At 43.4% G+C, this 18996-nt stretch overlaps 8 protein-coding genes across 8 annotated transcripts; 4 read left to right on the forward strand and 4 right to left on the reverse strand. All coding sequences in view use genetic code 12, as the record gives it.

The window, feature by feature from the left end:
- Positions 1-138: 138 nt before the first annotated feature.
- PGUG_00804 (S8 family peptidase) lies at positions 139-1452 on the reverse strand (the record flags this gene model as incomplete). Its single annotated transcript, XM_001487377.1, has 1 exon — positions 139-1452. One exon carries the CDS (start codon positions 1450-1452, stop codon positions 139-141), a length of 1314 nt encoding a protein of 437 aa, XP_001487427.2.
- Positions 1453-1496: 44 nt separating this feature from the next.
- ACC1 (acetyl-CoA carboxylase) lies at positions 1497-8390 on the reverse strand (the record flags this gene model as incomplete). The annotated part of the gene is made up of 1 exon (XM_001487378.1): positions 1497-8390. One exon carries the CDS (start codon positions 8388-8390, stop codon positions 1497-1499), a length of 6894 nt encoding a protein of 2297 aa, XP_001487428.2.
- Positions 8391-9649: 1259 nt separating this feature from the next.
- HGT13 (Hgt13p) lies at positions 9650-11545 on the forward strand (the record flags this gene model as incomplete). Its single annotated transcript, XM_001487379.1, has 1 exon — positions 9650-11545. One exon carries the CDS (start codon positions 9650-9652, stop codon positions 11543-11545), a length of 1896 nt encoding a protein of 631 aa, XP_001487429.2.
- A 39-nt stretch (positions 11546-11584) lies between these two features.
- PGUG_00807 (uncharacterized protein) lies at positions 11585-12076 on the reverse strand (the record flags this gene model as incomplete). Its single annotated transcript, XM_001487380.1, has 1 exon — positions 11585-12076. One exon carries the CDS (start codon positions 12074-12076, stop codon positions 11585-11587), a length of 492 nt encoding a protein of 163 aa, XP_001487430.1.
- A 490-nt stretch (positions 12077-12566) lies between these two features.
- Positions 12567-13193, forward strand: TIM23 (protein transporter; the record flags this gene model as incomplete). The annotated part of the gene is made up of 1 exon (XM_001487381.1): positions 12567-13193. One exon carries the CDS (start codon positions 12567-12569, stop codon positions 13191-13193), a length of 627 nt encoding a protein of 208 aa, XP_001487431.1.
- A 158-nt stretch (positions 13194-13351) lies between these two features.
- Positions 13352-14440, reverse strand: SMM1 (Smm1p; the record flags this gene model as incomplete). Its single annotated transcript, XM_001487382.1, has 1 exon — positions 13352-14440. The coding sequence occupies one exon, from the start codon at positions 14438-14440 to the stop codon at positions 13352-13354; it is 1089 nt and encodes a 362-aa protein (XP_001487432.2).
- A 1201-nt stretch (positions 14441-15641) lies between these two features.
- Positions 15642-16652, forward strand: PGUG_00810 (uncharacterized protein; the record flags this gene model as incomplete). Its single annotated transcript, XM_001487383.1, has 1 exon — positions 15642-16652. One exon carries the CDS (start codon positions 15642-15644, stop codon positions 16650-16652), a length of 1011 nt encoding a protein of 336 aa, XP_001487433.2.
- Positions 16653-17489: 837 nt separating this feature from the next.
- Positions 17490-18803, forward strand: PGUG_00811 (uncharacterized protein; the record flags this gene model as incomplete). Its single annotated transcript, XM_001487384.1, has 1 exon — positions 17490-18803. The coding sequence occupies one exon, from the start codon at positions 17490-17492 to the stop codon at positions 18801-18803; it is 1314 nt and encodes a 437-aa protein (XP_001487434.2).
- Between the last annotated feature and the right edge of the window lie 193 nt (positions 18804-18996).

Here is an 18996-nt window from a genome sequence, read left to right on the forward strand (position 1 = left end):
TAAAAAAAGCTGTTTGTATTGTGGTAAAGAAATTAGCCGTAAAAAAATTCACAGATAAATATTTGTGCGCGACATCTTTGCAGCCATTAATGTCGCAACGGTGCAACCGATTGAAAAATTGCGATTCAAAGTAAAAACCTAATCTTGCATCTGAATCCCCATTGCAATTCTATTTGGAGTTCTTCCTTTGAAAAAAAGACTTCTTCGGGGCATTCCGTTGTGTAAGGAGTCAGAAAGTAGCCGGTCCTTGATCTCAGATGTCTCTACACCTTCGCTAAGTAGATTGGCAATGAGACCAGTGATGATAGGAGCCGCCATGGATGAGCCAGAAAGAGTCTGAGAAACGGTGAAGTCTGAAGCACTCAAGCTTTGCACGTTGGTTCCGCTGGCGAAAATGTCCACACATGGACCCCAATTGGAAAATTCTGCCATGGTCCCGGAGGTATCATTTATGGCCCCAACGGTTATCGCATCTCGACAACTAGCGGGACTCATATTGCAAGCGTTTATATTTGAGTTTCCAGCTGCTGCCACCACAAGAACTTCCATGTCTACTAGTGCTGAAATGGCGTCATTGAGGACAGAATTACGCATCGCTCCGAGAGACAAATTGACGACAGAAAGCGAATCATTTTTCTGGTCCAGGGCGACGAATTCTAACGACGCAAGAATATTACTGAGACTTCCTGCCCCAAACTTATCGAGAGCTTTCACCTCTACAATTGTGGCTCCTTTGGCCACTCCATAAGTCCTGGAACCTATGATACCTGCCACATGAGTTCCATGTCCATTCTGGTCTCCGCTCTCTTCGCTTACCAAATTTGTTCCTCTTATGGCTCTACCCTCGAGCTCAGGATGCTCAATGTTTACACCCGAGTCAATCACATACGCCTTGACTCCGTCTCCATTGGCTTCGTCATCGTAGTAGTAGCTGAAATCAGACTCCTCCAATTTAACGTGCGAAAGTTTCGCCAAGTGCCGAGGTGCTCCTTTTTGTCCCATGATTTCAAACGCCTGAACTTGCAAATCTGGGGTTATTTCCGCCACAACCGGACACTTCTTGAGCCGTTGCAAGACTAAAAGCGGAAATTGACCAGAAAAAGCTAAAAAATTTCCAATCTTGAACAGCCGCTCAATGAATGGAAGTGCTCGCTGGTCTTCTGGATACTGTAGATCAGTCTCCCTAAAGTGTTCCATAGTCTTGGAATTCTTCAACGATACAAGATACCCTTGTGAAACCACATAGTTAAAGAGAGTTAATAAGTAGAAACTGGAGATTAACATTTGGTTTACAATGTCAAAGTACACAATGTTGCACAATGCGTACAAAGAGACAAAATTTGCACCCACAATTGTGTTTGTGATTTTCACATAATGGCTGTGATTTTTATTGTACCACAGATGTGATTCTATCAATACATTCTCAAGAGTACACTTCACTTGTTCTCTCATCTACATGGTTCTGTTCAATTATGTATTGAGCACTCAATACTCGTCTATTTAAAAGATTTGAGGAACTTCTCCTTCTCCAGCTCAGGAAGCGACGATACCAAATCCTTAACAATGGAAAGGGTTCCACTACAGTCCTCCTTCAAAGCAGCAGCGAGCTTTTGTCTCGCAGCCTCATGTTTCAATTCACCAATTCTCTCCTTGAGTTTCTCGTGATTTTGTTCGATCCACTCAGCAACCTCTTTATCGTCTTCATAGTCAACAGTAGGCATCCAACTCTTGAGTCTGGCAACCTTCTCCAATTTGTTGTTGGATTTGAGTTGCTCTTCAATCATGTCGAGAACGTATTCCTCGTTCAATCTACGACGCAAACGCCAGAAGAAGAAACGACGAGCGTTACGCCATTCCAATTCCTTTCTAATCACACCCTTGGCCAACATACGGCCAGATCTGTCGTGCAAGTCAGCAAATTGAACCGAGATCTGGGCATAGATAGGAAGCAACGCTTTCTCACGAGCAACAATCTTGGCCGAGATCTGCGAATGTTCTTCAGCAGATACACTCTCATCGCTGAGCTTCTTTTTCAACTCAGCATAAGTAGGGTCTAACCGGGTCATCGTGGCCAACAACTTGTCTCTTCTGTACTTGATACCAACAATACCTTCTGGCTCCAACACACCGGCTCTCGAATCGACATCGGCGTACATTTCCATCTTGTCAGCATTGATGGTAGGATCAACAACGACCCATGAACCACCTCTCAACTCACCGTTTGGTGGAATGTAGGTGAAGATTGGCTGCTTGAAGTCGACCAAAGCATCAACAATATACGAACCAAATTTGAGAACCTCGTTGTACATATCACGTTGGCCTCCTGAGAAACCTCTCCAGTTAGCCAAGATCATCAAAGGGAGGCTTTCACCATTATTGAAGTCATTGATAGCTTGAGCGGTCTTGAAAGCAGAGTTTGGATACCAAACTTGACCAGCTTCCTGAATCATTTGCTCGGTAGAATCAGGGTTGGCTGGGTCAGCGGGAATCAAGTTATCAACAGATCTCGTTTCAACACCAATAACACCAATTGGAATACCTCCAAGACGTGCTCTTCCAACGACGACGGTCTTGGCCCATCCCGACAAGGTCTCTTGGAAAGAACCCTTATCGAACAAACCAGATTCAAACTCTCCGTTGTCGAATTGACGACCCTCAATGAGCCAACGAACATCGTATGGATCTCCCTTTGTAGGATAGAACTCAACATCTCTGTCCCATGAGTCACTTGATTCCAAAATTGGGATTGGATGACCACTCTTTGCGGGAACGTAAGAAAGCCATTGCATGATCTTCTCGACACCGGCCAAATCATCTGAAGCTGTCAAATGAGAAACACCATTCTTGTACATGATTTGGGTACCACCAAGCTGTAAGTTGGAAGAGTAAACCTCACGACCAAGTAACTTGTTAATAGCAGGGGCACCTGTCAAAATGATTGGTTGACCTTCGATCTGGATCGCTCTTTGACCTAATCTTACCAAGTAAGCACCGATACCAACAGATCTGCAAGTGACTAAGGTAATAGTGAAGATATCTTTGTAGGCACGCGAAGTACTTCCAGCAATTAAACCGGAACCCTTCAAACACTCAACACCTAAGCCATCTTCTTCTCCGACAATAGACTTGAGAACATGTCTCTCTTCACCATTTTCGACGATTCTTTCAGTGACCACACTCGAAGACTTACCGGCAGCATCCATAGCAGCCTTGTCCTCGCTCGACAAGTACAAGTATCTGAAACCTTTTGCTTGGTTCAGCTCATCATTCCACGCGGCTTTGAAAAGAGGAATCAATTCTTCAGCAACACCAATTCTGGCTCCAGAATTAGCTGAAAGATAGATCCGAGGAATACGCAACTTTCTCGCATACTCAGTACATTTGTTGAAATAAATGTCCTCTTCTGGGCCAAAAGATCCGATTTTGTGAGTTATATCGTTGGCAATGATGATGAATTGACGTCCTCTTGGATATTCAGGTGTCTTAGCAGTCACTTTGAAACCAACCATACCAATTTTATTCGAACCAGGTTCGCGATCAACGGGAGTCAACTCGCCATTGTCATCAGCGATCAATTCCAATGAAGTAAATACATCTTTTGGAACCTTCGCTTTGGCATGCAACTTCCATTGAGAAAGTGTAGCTTGACGGAACAACTCAGGGAAATCGTAAACATATGTCGTACCCATGTTGTGTGCCTTGTAACGTTTTGGTTGCAAAGACTCTTTCACTGGGTAAGGCGTTGAGATAGGTCTCAAATGCATGGAACCAGGATGGCCAATTGACTTAAATACCCATTCGCCCTTGGTGTTCTTCACCTCCATGTACAACTCGGACTTCACAACATAACCTGAAACGTTGTTGATGATGGCACGGAGAGGGAACGAAGTATTAGTGTTTGGATCAGTACAAACAATTCTGATTTCTGCACCAGTAATTCTCAATCTCCATAATCTTCTACCAAATCTCTCCAAGAATGAGCCGAATGCAGCCTCGACTTCCTCTGGTAAAACATTGAAGACAGCGGAGAAATTGATGAAAATGTGGTTGAGATCCGAATTGGATGTATCAATGACTTCTAAAGCGTCCAAGATATCAGACATCAAACGATTGGATTCGGAAATCAAGTACTCGCTGATCGAGATATCGTCATGAATGATACCTGTTCTAATAATACCACGAGTGAAGAATCTCTTGTCGGAAGGAGCATTCTTACCAACACCCTCATACACATGAATGTTTCTGTTGTCGGTGAAAATTGGCTTGATGTTGAAGTTCACCAAGCGTCCCAATTCCAATTGGAAAGCAAGAGCTGGCTCAATATGACGAATAACCTTGTTTTCCTCGTAGTCTGGGGCAGTGAAAGTGTAGTACTTAGGATAGTTTCCAACATCGTTGGCAAAAACAAAAGTGATTCTTCTGATCTTGGCAGTTCTCAAATCATCCTTGTACTCATCAAGAATCTCTCTGATCCTACCCAAAATTTCATCTTCGGAGATGTAGCCATCGATGCTGTTGACCACAATATTGAAGACATTCGAGTAAGACTGCTCGGTATCTTTAGAAGAACGCAAGTGAATCTCATCAGAGGGCACTAATTGCTCTAAAGCTGCCGTCATCATGTCGTCAACGTCATCAAGATGCTTGCATGGAACCAAAATACCAGTTCTGCCGTGCTTTTCTTTGTCATCGGAGACGTAAGATAAGTCGGACACTGACATGGTTCTGTTCATTGAACTGGAATCATCACTCTTGACGTTTTGAATAGCATTGAGATTCGACGAATCGAGACTGGGCAACGAGAACTTCCAGGTGATGATAGGCAACTTGTCTTGGAAGTGGTAAGAAATCTTACCCAACGAGTAGGCTCTGTAAGAACGTCTCACGTAAACTTCTGCAGCAGCAATAGCAACCCACTCGTCATCATTGACCAAAAACTGAAGCAACACGTCAAACACGGTGTGTTTAGAATCAACAACTTCCTGGATCACATCAAGCTTAGGTTTGATGTGCAGAGCATAGATCTCTCCATATGAAGTTTGAAGTACCGAAGAGCGCAAAATATGTTCCAATTGATCGGATCTTTCCTTAATGGAAGGCAAAGAACATTGAATCAAAATTTCTCTTGCTTTCAAGGTTACCTTGGCGGTGTTTCTGGTATCCAATTCGACCAAGTTCTTCAAAGCTTTACGAATGCTTTCACCCACCTTTGATCCCTCAAGTAAAACGGGTTGGTAGACATCCAAGATGGCGAGAATCAAGTTGTTCTTTGAGCTAACTCTGGAGTGTGATAAAGCGATATCAGTAACCTTCTGCAAATCGCTCTTGTTCTCGTCACGAAGTCTCAAAATGACATCCTCGTCCCTAACATTGTAAGGGGAGAAAAGAGACTCAACGGCGTAGTATTCGTTGATCAAGCTTGCAAAGTAAGAAAACTCGTGCTCAAGCAAACCGGCAGAGTAACGGGTAGCGACATTAACCAAAGGAGCAACAACGTCACGAAGTAAAGATCCCGACTCCTGGGTTGCCAATTCCTTCTGCATGAGTTTCAAAAGCTGCTTAGCTGGGAAGTCGGCCCCTCTAGAATGAGTCCTCTCAATGAGTTGTTCCATTGCCTCGTCCAATTTGGGTGGTAATCTGGAATGTAATGCAGACGCCTGTTGTGCCCACTCACCGTAAGGTAACTCCTTATCTTTCAACACCTCTCTAATGCCCTTGAGAGTCGAGTTCATGATGACTTGGTTGTCAAAACCAGCCAAGATGTTACTCAAAATGTTTGAGTAGAACTGGAACTTGTGAACAGGCTTTGAGCCTTGCACAATGGCATCTCCCAAATCTGGAAGCGTGCCCTCGAAAGGACGAGCATGCTTGACCTTCGAAGGATCATCCAACGACAAAATAGCCAAGATATCTCCAGCATTGACTGTAGATCCTGGTTGTTTGATCAATTGAACGACACCGTCTTCTTGGGCAATCAAAGGCATGCACATCTTCATAACTTCCACTTCAGCGTAGGCCTGACCGGCAACAACATGATCACCACTTTCAACCAAGTACTTGACTAACTTACCTGGCGATGGAGTTCTCAATTGGGTTGGATCATTCTCGACTTCCAACAAGCAAGTTTTACTGTCCACGGAAAGTCTAGTTGCCGCAGCTTCCTCCTTCCAGTAAACAGAGTGTGACTTACCTCCAATAGCGCACAACAATCCACCATCAGACAAAGGACGAATACCAACGACTCCTCTTGTACCATTGAGGAACAAAGTGTATGAATCTTTGGAAGACTTAGTAGCTGTGAACTTGTAACGTTGACCTTCATAGATGAACTCAATTGGGAAGATGGTTCTCAACAAGTTCTTATTAGGAATTTGACCCTTTTCGAGACTCAGAATGTAGTCACGTTTATCTTCTTCGGTTTGAATATGAGCTTTAGTAACAGCACCACACACGACAGCCACAATAGGGTCTGGTCTTTCAGCTGTCAACTTTTTGGAAATCAACTCATCTAACCATCCAGTAGTGATTGTGTTATCCTCGAAATCGGGGGTTTCCAACAACTTAATCAAGTACTCGACAGTGGTTCTGAAATCACCACGAATGGACAACTCCTTCAAGGCAACCACCATGTGCTTTCTCGAGGCTTGACGGTTCTCTCCGAAGGCAAAGATATGACCAAATTGGGAATCAGAAAATGAATGAATGGAAGATTGATTACCGACGGAGAAATAACCCCACACATTTGAAGAAGATCTGAAGTTCAAATCATGCAAATTACCTCCAGAAGGCTTGAAACCCTCACCGGGATCTTCAGAGGTGATACGACAAGCAGTCGTATGACCCTTGGGTACTGGACGTCTTTGGCTGATCAAAGATTCTTCAGTCTTGAATTCAAAGTCAATCTCAGTGGAAGTATGAGGATCCACACCGTAGAGAGTTCTGATGTCTCTAATACGGTGCATTGGGATACCCATAGCAATTTGCAATTGAGCAGCTGGCAAGTTCACACCCGTCACCATTTCAGTGGTTGGATGTTCAACTTGCAAACGTGGGTTCAATTCCAAAAAGTAGAATTTATCCTCAGAGTGAGAATACAAGTACTCCACAGTACCAGCGGAGACATATCCCACCAATTTACCCAATCTGACGGCGGCGTTCTCCATGGAACTAAAGGTATCTCTGTCAGCGACCGTAACAGGAGCCTCCTCAATAATTTTTTGATGTCTTCTTTGAACGGAACAATCTCTTCCAAACAAAGAGATATTGGTACCATATTGGTCGGCCAACAATTGAACCTCCAAATGTCTGGCATCACCAGCCAACTTCATGATGAAAATAGGAGATCCAGGTATTTCATTAGCAGCTTGCTTGTAAAGAGCAATAAAGTCGGCTTCACGCTCAACCTTACGAATACCTTTACCACCTCCACCTTCGGAGGCCTTGATCATGACGGGGAATCCAATTTCTTTGGCTTTCACCAAACCGTCTTCAGGCAGACTGCAGCAACCTTTTTCGTAGACTTCAGGAGCAACCGACACCAAATTGGTCTTGGGGTCAACTACAACGTCATCGACACCAGTACCCGACCATGGTATACAAGGAACCTGAGCGTGTTGTGCGACAATGGTGGAGGAGATTTTATCACCCAAAGAACGCATTGCCAGTCCTGGGGGACCAATAAATAAGATCTTTTTTGGTGAAGCTGCCAATTTCTCGGGCAATAAAGGGTTTTCTGAAGCATGACCCCAACCAGCCCATACGGCGTGAACATTGGTGGTTTCGGCAATCTCCACAATGAGATCGACATTAGCATAGTTATTGTTGTTGGTTCCACCTGGTACCTCCACAAACTGGTCGGCCATTCTGATGTACTCGGCGTTGGCAGCCAAATCCTCTGGGGTGGCCATCACAGTAAATTGGATGGCACGTTCGTCACCAAAGGTCTCGTAAGCCCATTTCCGGACAGACCTTATTTCTTTCACGGCAGCAATACCGTTATTTGCGATCAAAACGCGGCTGATCACGGTATGACCTTGGCTATTACGCACAAACTCAGTGACTTTTCCTGGCTCGGCAACATCGACTGAGTTTAACCCTTTGAAATGCGAAGGCAAATCATTGTGAAGAGGCGAAAAGTCTGGGGTTTTCTCTTGGGCGGTGGACATTATGGTCCTTATTTGCGATAAAATTCTGGGAAAATTTCGTTTGTAAAAGTAACGACGAGAACGAGAACGGGAAATATAGTCTCGAATATAGTTGGAACGGTTATGTGAAATGTGTCCTCTACGGATCGAGTATTTGAGATTCGAATTGAGAAAGGTCAAATAAGTCTTTCTGGTACGACTAGTTGTTCTGATGTTAGTATGGTTACATGCAATTAATGTACGCATACAATTAACCACCTCTTGTGCCCAAAAAGTTTAAACGCATTTGTTGTGGTTGCATGCAGTCCATCTCCGACCGATTCCGACGATGTGGACAAAAAATCGATGGATGGTGGTAAAATGGCAAGACGGGATGGGACCAATTTCTAGCACAGGCGAGGGGATGCAAGAGGTTCTTATATGCTACCAATTGGCGGCAAAACAGCCGCAAATCGCCCTCGTAAATGGTCGGAATTGGCACCTCCGACTTTTTGCATCGACGGTGCAGCATAACATGACTAGGTGCATGTCATTGGCCGTGTCTAGACCTTTGAACAGTGGCTTAAATACATACTTTGACCAATAATTCTGTAGAAATCTCGTCTCGAAATATATGCCTCCTGAGATCGGATTAATATAAAAAGAGGAACCTCCCCCAACAAACCGTTGATGTTGGCCCAAAATGCTTGGGTAAATCAGTACGATGGCTGACGTCAGCGCTGCAACGCGGTGTTAGGCAGTAACCTGCTGACGACAATGTGGCACATTAGTTGCTACATAAGTATGAGATAAGGGTATTTAAGGTTCTAAGATTCAAATGGGCGATCTTTGTAGATCCCGATAAGATTGTTGGTACTTTAGAAAAAAGTGAATGTGAGAAAGAAAAAAGAAGCTTTAAACATTTTAGGTTGCCGTGACGCGCAGACCTTCATTTGACTACATTTACACGTCTGGGTGACATCATGGCAAAACTAACCGCTTTCCGTCGAATTCGTTTCTCGAATCTTTTCGTCAGTTGTTGGGACTTTGATTATGGGCCGTATGCAGTACTATAAGGCGTTTTTGTGCCACGTTCGGCGCACGAACTTTTTCAGTTTTGCTTATGTCATCGGGTGCCGATCGAGTTCGGTGTTAAGATCGTTTGGTGTGCCGTTCACAAGAATATTATTTAGGTGCTGTCAATTTAGGCCCTTGCATCAACGCGACCATTTCCTTTGGCCTCGGCACGCACGATGACTTACAAAAGTGAAATTAGAGTGTTTTGAAAAGTTTCCTTCCTCACCCACCCAGTTAGAAAACTCGTAGCAACAAAAGTGCATGGACACCTGAGATTCTCGGCATTATGCCGTTTTTCCCCACACAACACCTTATTTTGATGCATGCCACGAATTGTTCTCGTTAATTATATGCAATGCCGCATATAATCCGGGATTGGACTGGGGAGTCCGAGCGACGTAGAAACTCCGAAATGAGGAGTTTCGGCCCCGAAAACGATAGACGACTAAATGAGCTTTTTTGGGAGGTTTTCTACCAAGTTCATTTTCATGAAAGTGATGCATTTTCACCTTATAATTGTCTTGCAGTTTATGTTTGTTTTTAACAGTGCGGCACTGATATGCGCCCTGCAGTTTGACATCATACGGCGGGGGAGTCCTCTTGCAGCAACCCCACCCCCACATATATATAGAAGCTTCGATGTTTCAGGAGTCGAAAACATGTCGCTGACGTCGAGTTCGAAAGATATGCCGCCTGAAAAGGAGGAGGTCAGTGTTTTGCAAGATAATAATGAAATACCCTCATTTTTGGGATTGAGAGGTAGTAAATTGCATAATGCGGTCGCGGGAATGTGTGGTGTTGGTTTCTTGTTGTTCGGTTATGATCAAGGTGTGATGTCCAGTTTGTTAACTTTGGGCGCTTTCAAGGACACTTTTGAGGTCTACAGAAATGGAAATCCAACTATGCAAAGTTTTATTATTGCCATCTACGAAATTGGTTGTATGGTTGGCGCTCTCTCAACTCTTTATTTGGGAGATAAATATGGCAGAGTTAGGTTGGTGTTTGCTGGCGCTTTTATTATGTTGATAGGTGGTGCACTTCAAGGCTGTGCCTATACTGTTGCTCACTTGATTGTTGCAAGAGTCGTATCTGGAATTGGAAATGGTTTGATTACCAGTACAGTTCCGGTATGGCAAGCTGAAATCGCCAAGCCTGAAAAGCGTGGTAAGCTTATTGCACTTCAAGGTGCTCAAATTACTTTGGGAATTGCAATCTCGTACTGGATTGATTTTGCATTTTACTTTACAGACCCAAGTCCTGCTGCATGGCGGGTTCCTGTATCACTCCAATGTGTTTTCCCATTAGTAATTCTTCCTCTTGTGTTGAAATTACCTGAATCTCCACGTTGGTTGATTCGAGTAAGAAGAGAAGAAGAGGGTAGACGAGTATTTGCGGCTTTATTGGAAAAACCGGTAGACGATTATTTGGTAAATCAGCATATGAATGAAGTGGAGGAATCGTTAGCTGCAGAACGTGCACTTGGTGGTGAGACTTTCCTGATGAAAAGGCTTTTTACCCAAGGTGAAAAGAGAAATTTTCACAGACTTTGCTTGGCTGGCTGGGCTCAGCTTATGCAACAGATTTCAGGTATCAATTTGATCACCTACTATGCTGGAACAATTTTTGAAAAATATATTGGAATTGATCCTCTTCCATCCCGGATTTTGGCGGCGTGTAATGGTACTGAGTACTTTTTGGCGTCGTTGATTCCATTGTGGACAATTGAAAGATTTGGTAGACGTCCACTTTTATTGATCGGCACTGCAGGTCAATGTCTTAGTATGGTGGTTTTAACTATCACGACAAAAGTATCTGATAATCAGGGCAAGTCTCAACCCCCAGCCATAGCCGCGGCGGTATTCCTTTTCGTGTTCAATTCGTTTTTCGCAATTGGTATGTTGAGTATCACTTGGTTATACTCTCCGGAAGTGAATTCAATTGAGATCAGAGCTCCAGCTGCTGCCATATCCACCGCGTGTAACTGGATTTCCAACTTTGCAATTGTATTGATTACAATTCCAGCTTTTGACAACATCAACAGTTTCACTTATCTCGTTTTCGGGATGATTAACTTTCTCATGTTGCCAGTAATTTATTTCTTGTTCCCAGAAACAGCAGGAAGAAGTTTGGAGGAAATGGATCTTATTTTCAAGCAAACCCCAGTGTGGAAACCATGGCAAGCTGTCAAGATTGCACGAGAAATGCCATTTATTCATGCTGGAGCTATGGAAGATATTGAAGAAAAGAGAATGGCGGAATTTGAACATACAGAACACGCAGGATTGTTTGAGGATAATTCCATCACAGAGAAAATGTCAATGAAAAACGACAAAAATTCAATCTAAAGAAATGTCAATGAAAAGACATAATTTCAATCTAAATAATTAATTCTCCTCCTCAATGGAGAATCTCAACCGTTTTGTCGACTTACGGTCCATGTTGATATTATAGTTATGCTTCAAGTGAATTCTAATTTTGCTCTCCTCCATCACCTGTTGTTGTCTCCATTGCTGTTGCATCTTGTAGGCTTTGTAGACATAGAGTCGATGAACATAATTGAGAAGGTGAGTGTTAGTTTTCGCCACAGGAAGCGTGGGTTCTTTTGGTGGAGGAAGTTCAAAATTAAAAGCCGAATATACTGCTCTGGCGCCAAAGTCAGCAAATTGTGGAGGAGGACTATACTCCGGGAAAACTATGGTCTGATCTTTCATAGCAGACTTGTATGGATAATTCATGGGAATGGTGATTTTTGTTCTATTCTCAGGTGAGGCTTTCAACGCAATACTGCATTGTCTATTAATTCGTTCTTCAATTTCGTCCCATGAAATTGACAAACTGGTATCATAGTCTTCATCTATGACGGAAATGAAAGACATAGCAGAAAGCGAAACAGCATAACTTTGGGCTATATATAATATGATTGATGGAAAGTGGTAATTTGCAGCCTGTCAGATTAAGTAATTGTTGGAGTTGCGAAAATTTGAAAAGTTGCAAATTTTAAGATTTTGAAGTAAGAAGAAATCAGAGGAAATAGGAAGGTGAAATGGCGTTGTTTCCGAGCAGAATAAGGCAACGAAGAGCAATAAAAATTGCGCATTTAATGAAAAAGTTTGGGTAGACTTGTGTAAATTGCAGTACAAAGATGAACCAAAAATGAGCTGGAATTAACAAAATGAGCTGAAATGAGCCAAGTATTTACCGGATTGAATTAAACTTGAGTCTACATGTATCACTCTTACTACACAATTTCTCTAAAGACCGGTTCCATCTATGTTTCCTGCACCTAAGCTTGCCGGGTAACTGTGAAAATTGTCACCGAAATTTCGCCTACGGCAAAACCACCTCTGTTAAAGTACGAGTAATTTAATGTCTTGGTTGTTTGGTGGCAAGCAGGACCAAAAGTCCGACACAGCGGCCTCCAATACGCTTGGATTTGACCCCGCTCAAGTATCAGATGTTTCGTCAATTATACAGACTCCGGGAGTTCTCAACACCGCACAATTGCATCCTTTAGCTGGTTTAGATAAGGGCATAGAGTACTTGGATCTTGAAGAAGAACAATTAACGACGGTCCAGGGAGCCCAGGGACTCATTCCCTCGAGAAACTGGACAGATGATTTGTGTTATGGTACCGGTGCAGTTTATCTTCTTGGATTAGGAATTGGAGGAGCATACGGAATGCAAGAAGGATTAAGAAACCTTCCCCCACAAGCAACCCCTCGGTTACAACTCAACACTGTTTTAAATCACATCACCAAGAGAGGACCATTTTTGGGTAATAGTGCTGGAGTTTTGGCGTTAACATATAATTTGATCGATTCATCATTGGATGCATTGAGAGAGAAGCACGACGATGCCAATTCCATTGCAGCTGGAGCTTTAGCCGGAGCACTTTTCCGGAGCAGTGCTGGACTCAAGCCTATGGGTTACTCAACGGCATTGATGGCAGGAGCAGCTGGCGCATGGTGTGGACTTAAACGTCTTTTGGCATGAACTAAAACAGACTAAAACAGACTAAAACTGGAACGGTCGTGTCGTGTGATCCGTCCGCTGTTGTACATATTGGGTCATGATAATGAATGTTATACAATACCATAGGATGGTTTGTGATGCTAGTAGTCTATAAATTTGAGAGTCTCTGAATTTCTTAGTTATTCCACCGCTACGGTTTTCGCTTTTTTTGGTGGAACCGAAAGCTCTTCGAGTGTGTGTTTGCGTGGAGGTTCAATTGGGTCCATTTCTGTCAATACATCTTTTTGAAGGTATTTTGTCAAAATCTTATTTCCTGCGTCTCCAATCGATTCTGCGACCGAAAGCAAATCTTGATTATTTTTCATTTGGCAAAATTTTTGGTAAAATGGAGACTTTCCCGGCACTTGGTTCAACAAAACATACTTGGTATTACTAGGATGATTGTCAAAATCGGTTGCAATTTGAATAAATTCGTTCACAACCAGACCCCATGGTTTTGGAGACATCAGAAATACCGTTGGATTTGCCTCGGCACTTTCTGCTATCATGGCCCCAATCTGTTTCCCGTACCGGGCTTGAAGCTCGTAAAACTCCTGGCGATTCCGAATGGCTCCATTTAGAATAAAACTGACATTATTGGAATGCACGGTCTCGATGATCTGAGGTAAAAAAGTCCGAATTGGCGGCTGCCGGTTTCTCATAGGCTTTGTCCGACAATGCAAAGTTAGGTTAGCAACTCCGGTCTTGCATATGCGGTCGATAAGTTTTATGCTGGGCTCCGGATCGGTAGCATCCAAAAGTCTAATTTTGACACTTATTGGTATGCGATAAACATTTCCAATTTTTTCTACGAGATTCTTCAAAATCAGCACCAAGACATCTGGATTCGTCAAAAGCTCGGCTCCCATTCCTGAATGGGTCGAGAAGTTTTTCGGACATCCGCAATTGAGATCTATGCCATCCACATCTCGAGCAACTACTTTGGCGGCTTCTACCGCGAGCTCGGGGTTGGCCGAGCCGATCTGAAAAATGAGTCTTCCTCGCTCACTAGCTGGATGAGTTCTAAATACAACTTTATTGTTCGAATCGATAAAATCTGTGGTTGCTAATTTGACATTTTCCACTCGCTTACATTGAATAATTTTTTTATCGACAATTTCCGGACTCCACACCAAATCCGCGCCGTATCTGAGAGCCATCAACCTCGTAGGAAGCTCTCCACTGCGCACCATCGGTGCCAAAACGAGCTTGCCCGCATACGTCACCATGGAAAATGTGTCAAGATCGTTTAATGGCTTCTATTGCATTGCATGCATGCAAGCAAAAAACCGTCCGCACGGGTGACGCGCGTCACGTGCCGCCTTATGCATGTTCACACGACCTGTCAAATTTGCATGACACCGAACTGGTGTCACAGGCAGCCGCAATTGAGCGGATTTCAAACAGCACACAAAACTATCGCCTTCGGACCACCGGCAGCAACTATACACACAATTATTTTCACGGCAATCAAGAAAAAGTGGAGAAACATCCAGCCACCATTTCTGCAGTTCCAAGATTGCGCACGGTGACGCGTAAATTTCATCATTCATGACTGGTACCCATTTGTAACAATAAATGTGCAATTACTAGCCGCATTTGACATCTTGTAATACCAATTGCTTATCGTAGGCTACTGGAGAATCCAATTTTGTCCCGCAAAACGCTTTTTGCCTTTTCAATTACCTTCCTTATCCGGCATTTATCTGTTTCCGGAACCCCAGCTCGATTATCAAGGCTGATAGGCCTGTATACAGGACTTGCATATGTTCTATAGCCCGCCTATGCGATGAGGTGGTGGAGATAAACCCGATTGAATTAATTTGAAAAGCTGAAAATCCGGCAGGGAAATGCAAGGCTGCAATTGGCAACTTTGACAAAATTTGGGGTTAAATTTGACCGGTTAACACCGGCTTTGATGACCTTCGGCCTATACGATGAGGTCCTGTATAAAAAGAAATAAAACTTTTGCAACCGTACAAAAAAAAAAGAAATTGCAGTCATCTAAAATTGCAGAATATTTACATTACTTCTAGATTTAAAACTTTACTAATCCTACATTTTAAGCATTTTATTATTTTCCACTTGCAATCAACTACCAGATTCATTCCATTACTATTGCCAATTGTTTCATTTGATTAGTGGACCTTACAAACTTTGCTTATCAATTGTTATCTTTGCGATTTCTTTGTTTTGTTTCTTTATCAATTAACAAAACTTTTAAGGACTAGCAAACTTTCCAGCAAAACTACCTGTGATTAACAACAAAATCACTAACCAGCAAACTCAATTGACCTTTTTTGACTACCAAACCCTTGAAATTTTCTCATTGTCTGCTTACAGCCATTCAGCGTGTGAGCATTAGTCATATCATCAACTACAATAGCAACGTCTAAAATTCAAGAATTAAGTGGTAGACCAAAGAGTAACATGAGTACTCTTTTCCATCCAATGTCACGTACCTTGAATCTGAGAGGAGTTTCAGGTTGTCTCACGCCTCATCAGGCTGAGCTCAATCAAAACTTCAACAGAAAATCGGAAAACTTGTCTTCATCTTCAGATTCAAATCTGACCACCACCACAACTATTTTATCGCCGCCATTATCACCATACCAACGCTCCAATGATACCACTGATGACCATGACGAATTATTAAATGAAGAACTGACAAAGAAGTCTTATGTTCCATCCACCCAACCATTCAAGGTGGAGAACTACAAGGAATACAAGATGGTTGTAAATCCATGGTCCAACCTAGACCGCCACTACAAGAGTCGTCATCTTGACTTTTTAGAGCAGTACTCAACGATGTCTGCGCGCGAGGTTCTCCTGTCTTCTTCACGCCTTGTTGAAGCGAGAAGAAGAAGACGTGCACCTCTTGCGTTCGGTGGATCTGACAGCGACTCAGAGTCCGGTTTAGATCGGGTCAGAACTCGTAGGGTCGCAAAGGAGTCGTCTGTAAATTCTTCGGATAAGGATGATTTGGCTTCGTTCCCACCTTCTACTCCAAGGCGCAAGAAGCCAAGAAAGGAAGCCAGTTACGCTGGGTCCCCATTGGCTTTGCAGCAAGCTGCGTTGATCGACGAGAACATTCCTGATTACTCCCCCAGTATAGAGACGTTATCCAAGGCCAACAATAGAAGCTTAAAAGTTGAATGGAAGGGCCAGCCAATGGATTTAAGAGGAGACCCCAACGTGGACAAGTTACATCCAGCTGAAGTGGTACTTGCGTCCACATTGAGGTTACCTTGTAATGTCTATTTGGACTCCAAAAGAAGACTCTTCTACGAAAAAGTGCTGAGAATGAGAGGAGGAATGCAATTTAGAAGAACCGACGCCCAAAAGGCTTGCCGCATCGACGTCAACAAGGCCAGTAGACTATTTGCGGCGTTCGAAAAGGTGGGTTGGTTAGACGACAGCTTGTTTGTGAAGTACCTTTAGAACTTTACGACGGCTACGAATTACTGGTTTTTTGGGCACAATATTTATGGGTACTAAACGGATGGGCGTTTGATTCTTTCGGCTCACATCTTGGCATAGATGTGTATTATGTTTTATAAGGTTTAATTTACGTTGGGTTTATGAAGTGTAGAGCTACAATGTAACACTGTGTGCCGAGCCGGAGTAACCACGTGAGACTAGGGGAAATGCCGCTCATCCTGCAGACAGTCTGCAAGTGTTGGACTACAATAATTGTTGTTTGAACAAACCGTATGGACCACAGACTCAGCAAAAACTCTAAACCAATCGATACAATAATCCCCGGCTCTCCCTGTTCATTTAAGTGCCAAACTTTTCTCTTTAACCAGCCATTGATCCAAGGCTGGTATGGCTTGTGTGCAGTACATCCAGCAACCAAAGCGGAGAAGTAACCAGGGCTAAAATTATCATTAGTAGAGCACATTCGTTAATCAGATAGAGAAGCTTCCAACACATTTCTTGAAATTAAAGAAGCGAGAGAGCACGGAAGACGAAGCTTGTCACCTCAGTACAAAAAAAGAACCAGAAAGTCAGCTCATTAAAGAGGATTAGTTGAGTACCATTTTGCCCACGAGGAGGCAGACAATTTCTTACAATAATCCGAGCTATTTTTTTCGTTTTAAAGACACAGAGTACAAGACAGAAGATAGAAGGAGTCGGACTCGTCAACAGACCTGTTTTTCCTTGGCTCCAAATACACCTTTTTGAAAGTATATTGAACTCTGAAAACTTCACTTTTGGTACCTAACCAGCTACATTCGCTACATTTGATACCCCGTGTCTCGCCTTGCATTTCTGATGAACCAGGACACTTTCGTTCAAAAAACCTACACAGCAGGTACGATTCCGCCGCAACGGCATGCGGTGGCATACCAAGCATACCCAACTCCTAGTGGGACTTCTCATTATCCAGCGTCGATAGAGCAGCCTATCATGGTTAGTAATCCAGTGATGAAGTCGCCAGATGGATTTTTAGCATCGCAAATGAATGGGTTTCATCTCCAGTCGCCAGCAACTGACAACAATCCGATGTTTCCTTCATTTACATATAACCCAAATCCCCCTATGGCCTCGTTCCAGCGGCCTGTCAAGGTACCTGTCAGTCCAACATCCAATACAGTGCCCAAAAACCTTGCTCAACATCCACCTTTTTATACACCTCCGTCTATGAATTCAACTGTTTTCAACGCTAATGTGTTGCCTCAGACACCAGCACCTTCGATGATTCCGGCAGCTGCGGGCCAGCTTGGACATGTGCTCTCGTCTCCTAATGAACCTCCACATGTTTCATCGCAAATTCCGGGCTACTATTCTACATCTTCAGAAAAGGCTTCCAGCCATAATGGAACTATTTCCCAAGAAAGCGTCAAGACCGAAACTTCTCCCAGTATGTTGAACCAAATCAGCCCGGAAGATATATTTGCAACGCTGACAGAGCCCGAAGAAGGAGATTTTCCGGACACAACCAACGTGACCATCGATGATATTTTGAAGGAAGACCCATTTGTCGACCTCAAACCCGAGACCACCGACAACGAAGCGAGCTTCATGTCGTGCTTTTTGGACTTGGACGAGCTTTCGGGCGACGATATACCAGTCAAGGCGGAGGAGCTCAGTGGGCTCGGCATTTATAGCATTGGCAAGGACCATGGCGATGATGGAGTTAAATCTGGTAAAAGAACCGGGGACATTCTCGCGGCAGAAACTATTAAAACCACCTCCCACGCCGCCAGGTCGGAAAAAGCGTCAAAGGAGAGGACGTTGAAAAAGTCCAAGTCGTTTAGCGGCAACGCAACCATGGTTACAAAAGTGAATTCTGGATTAGGAACTCCCCACACTCCATCCACGAAACAGCGTCCGAAATTTTCGTTTAGTGAATGCTCGGGAGAATTCGCAGTACAAAGTCTGTACTCGTTTGTTTTGGAAAATCTGGCCATGGCAGGCAACAAGCCTTCAACATCGAGAAGACCCGAGAGACCGATAATGAAGCGTGCGGTTACTTATGCTCTCGACACTTCTCCCACAAAAACCAGCGACGTACCACCACCTCTACTCAAAAGCATGGAATCGGGGTGTCTACAGTTCCAGGTTGACTTGGGCAAGAACATGTAATATATCTTAATCTGTATTGAATATCATGCCTCACTTAAGACGAAGCACTAAAGTATTTTAACTCTAATGTACCTAAATTACACCAAACTCTCAAAGCACATTACAAGTCCTTGGCTCTGGGAACATACTCCTCTCCACTCAAAACTGGTGCCTTTCTAAACTGTCTGGTCCAAGGCATTTGTCCTTCTTTCTC

The sequence above is a fragment of the Meyerozyma guilliermondii genome, genomic scaffold (assembly GCF_000149425.1).
Source record: "Meyerozyma guilliermondii ATCC 6260 scaffold_1 genomic scaffold, whole genome shotgun sequence".
NCBI classification, from domain to species: Eukaryota; Fungi; Ascomycota; class Pichiomycetes; order Serinales; family Debaryomycetaceae; genus Meyerozyma; species Meyerozyma guilliermondii.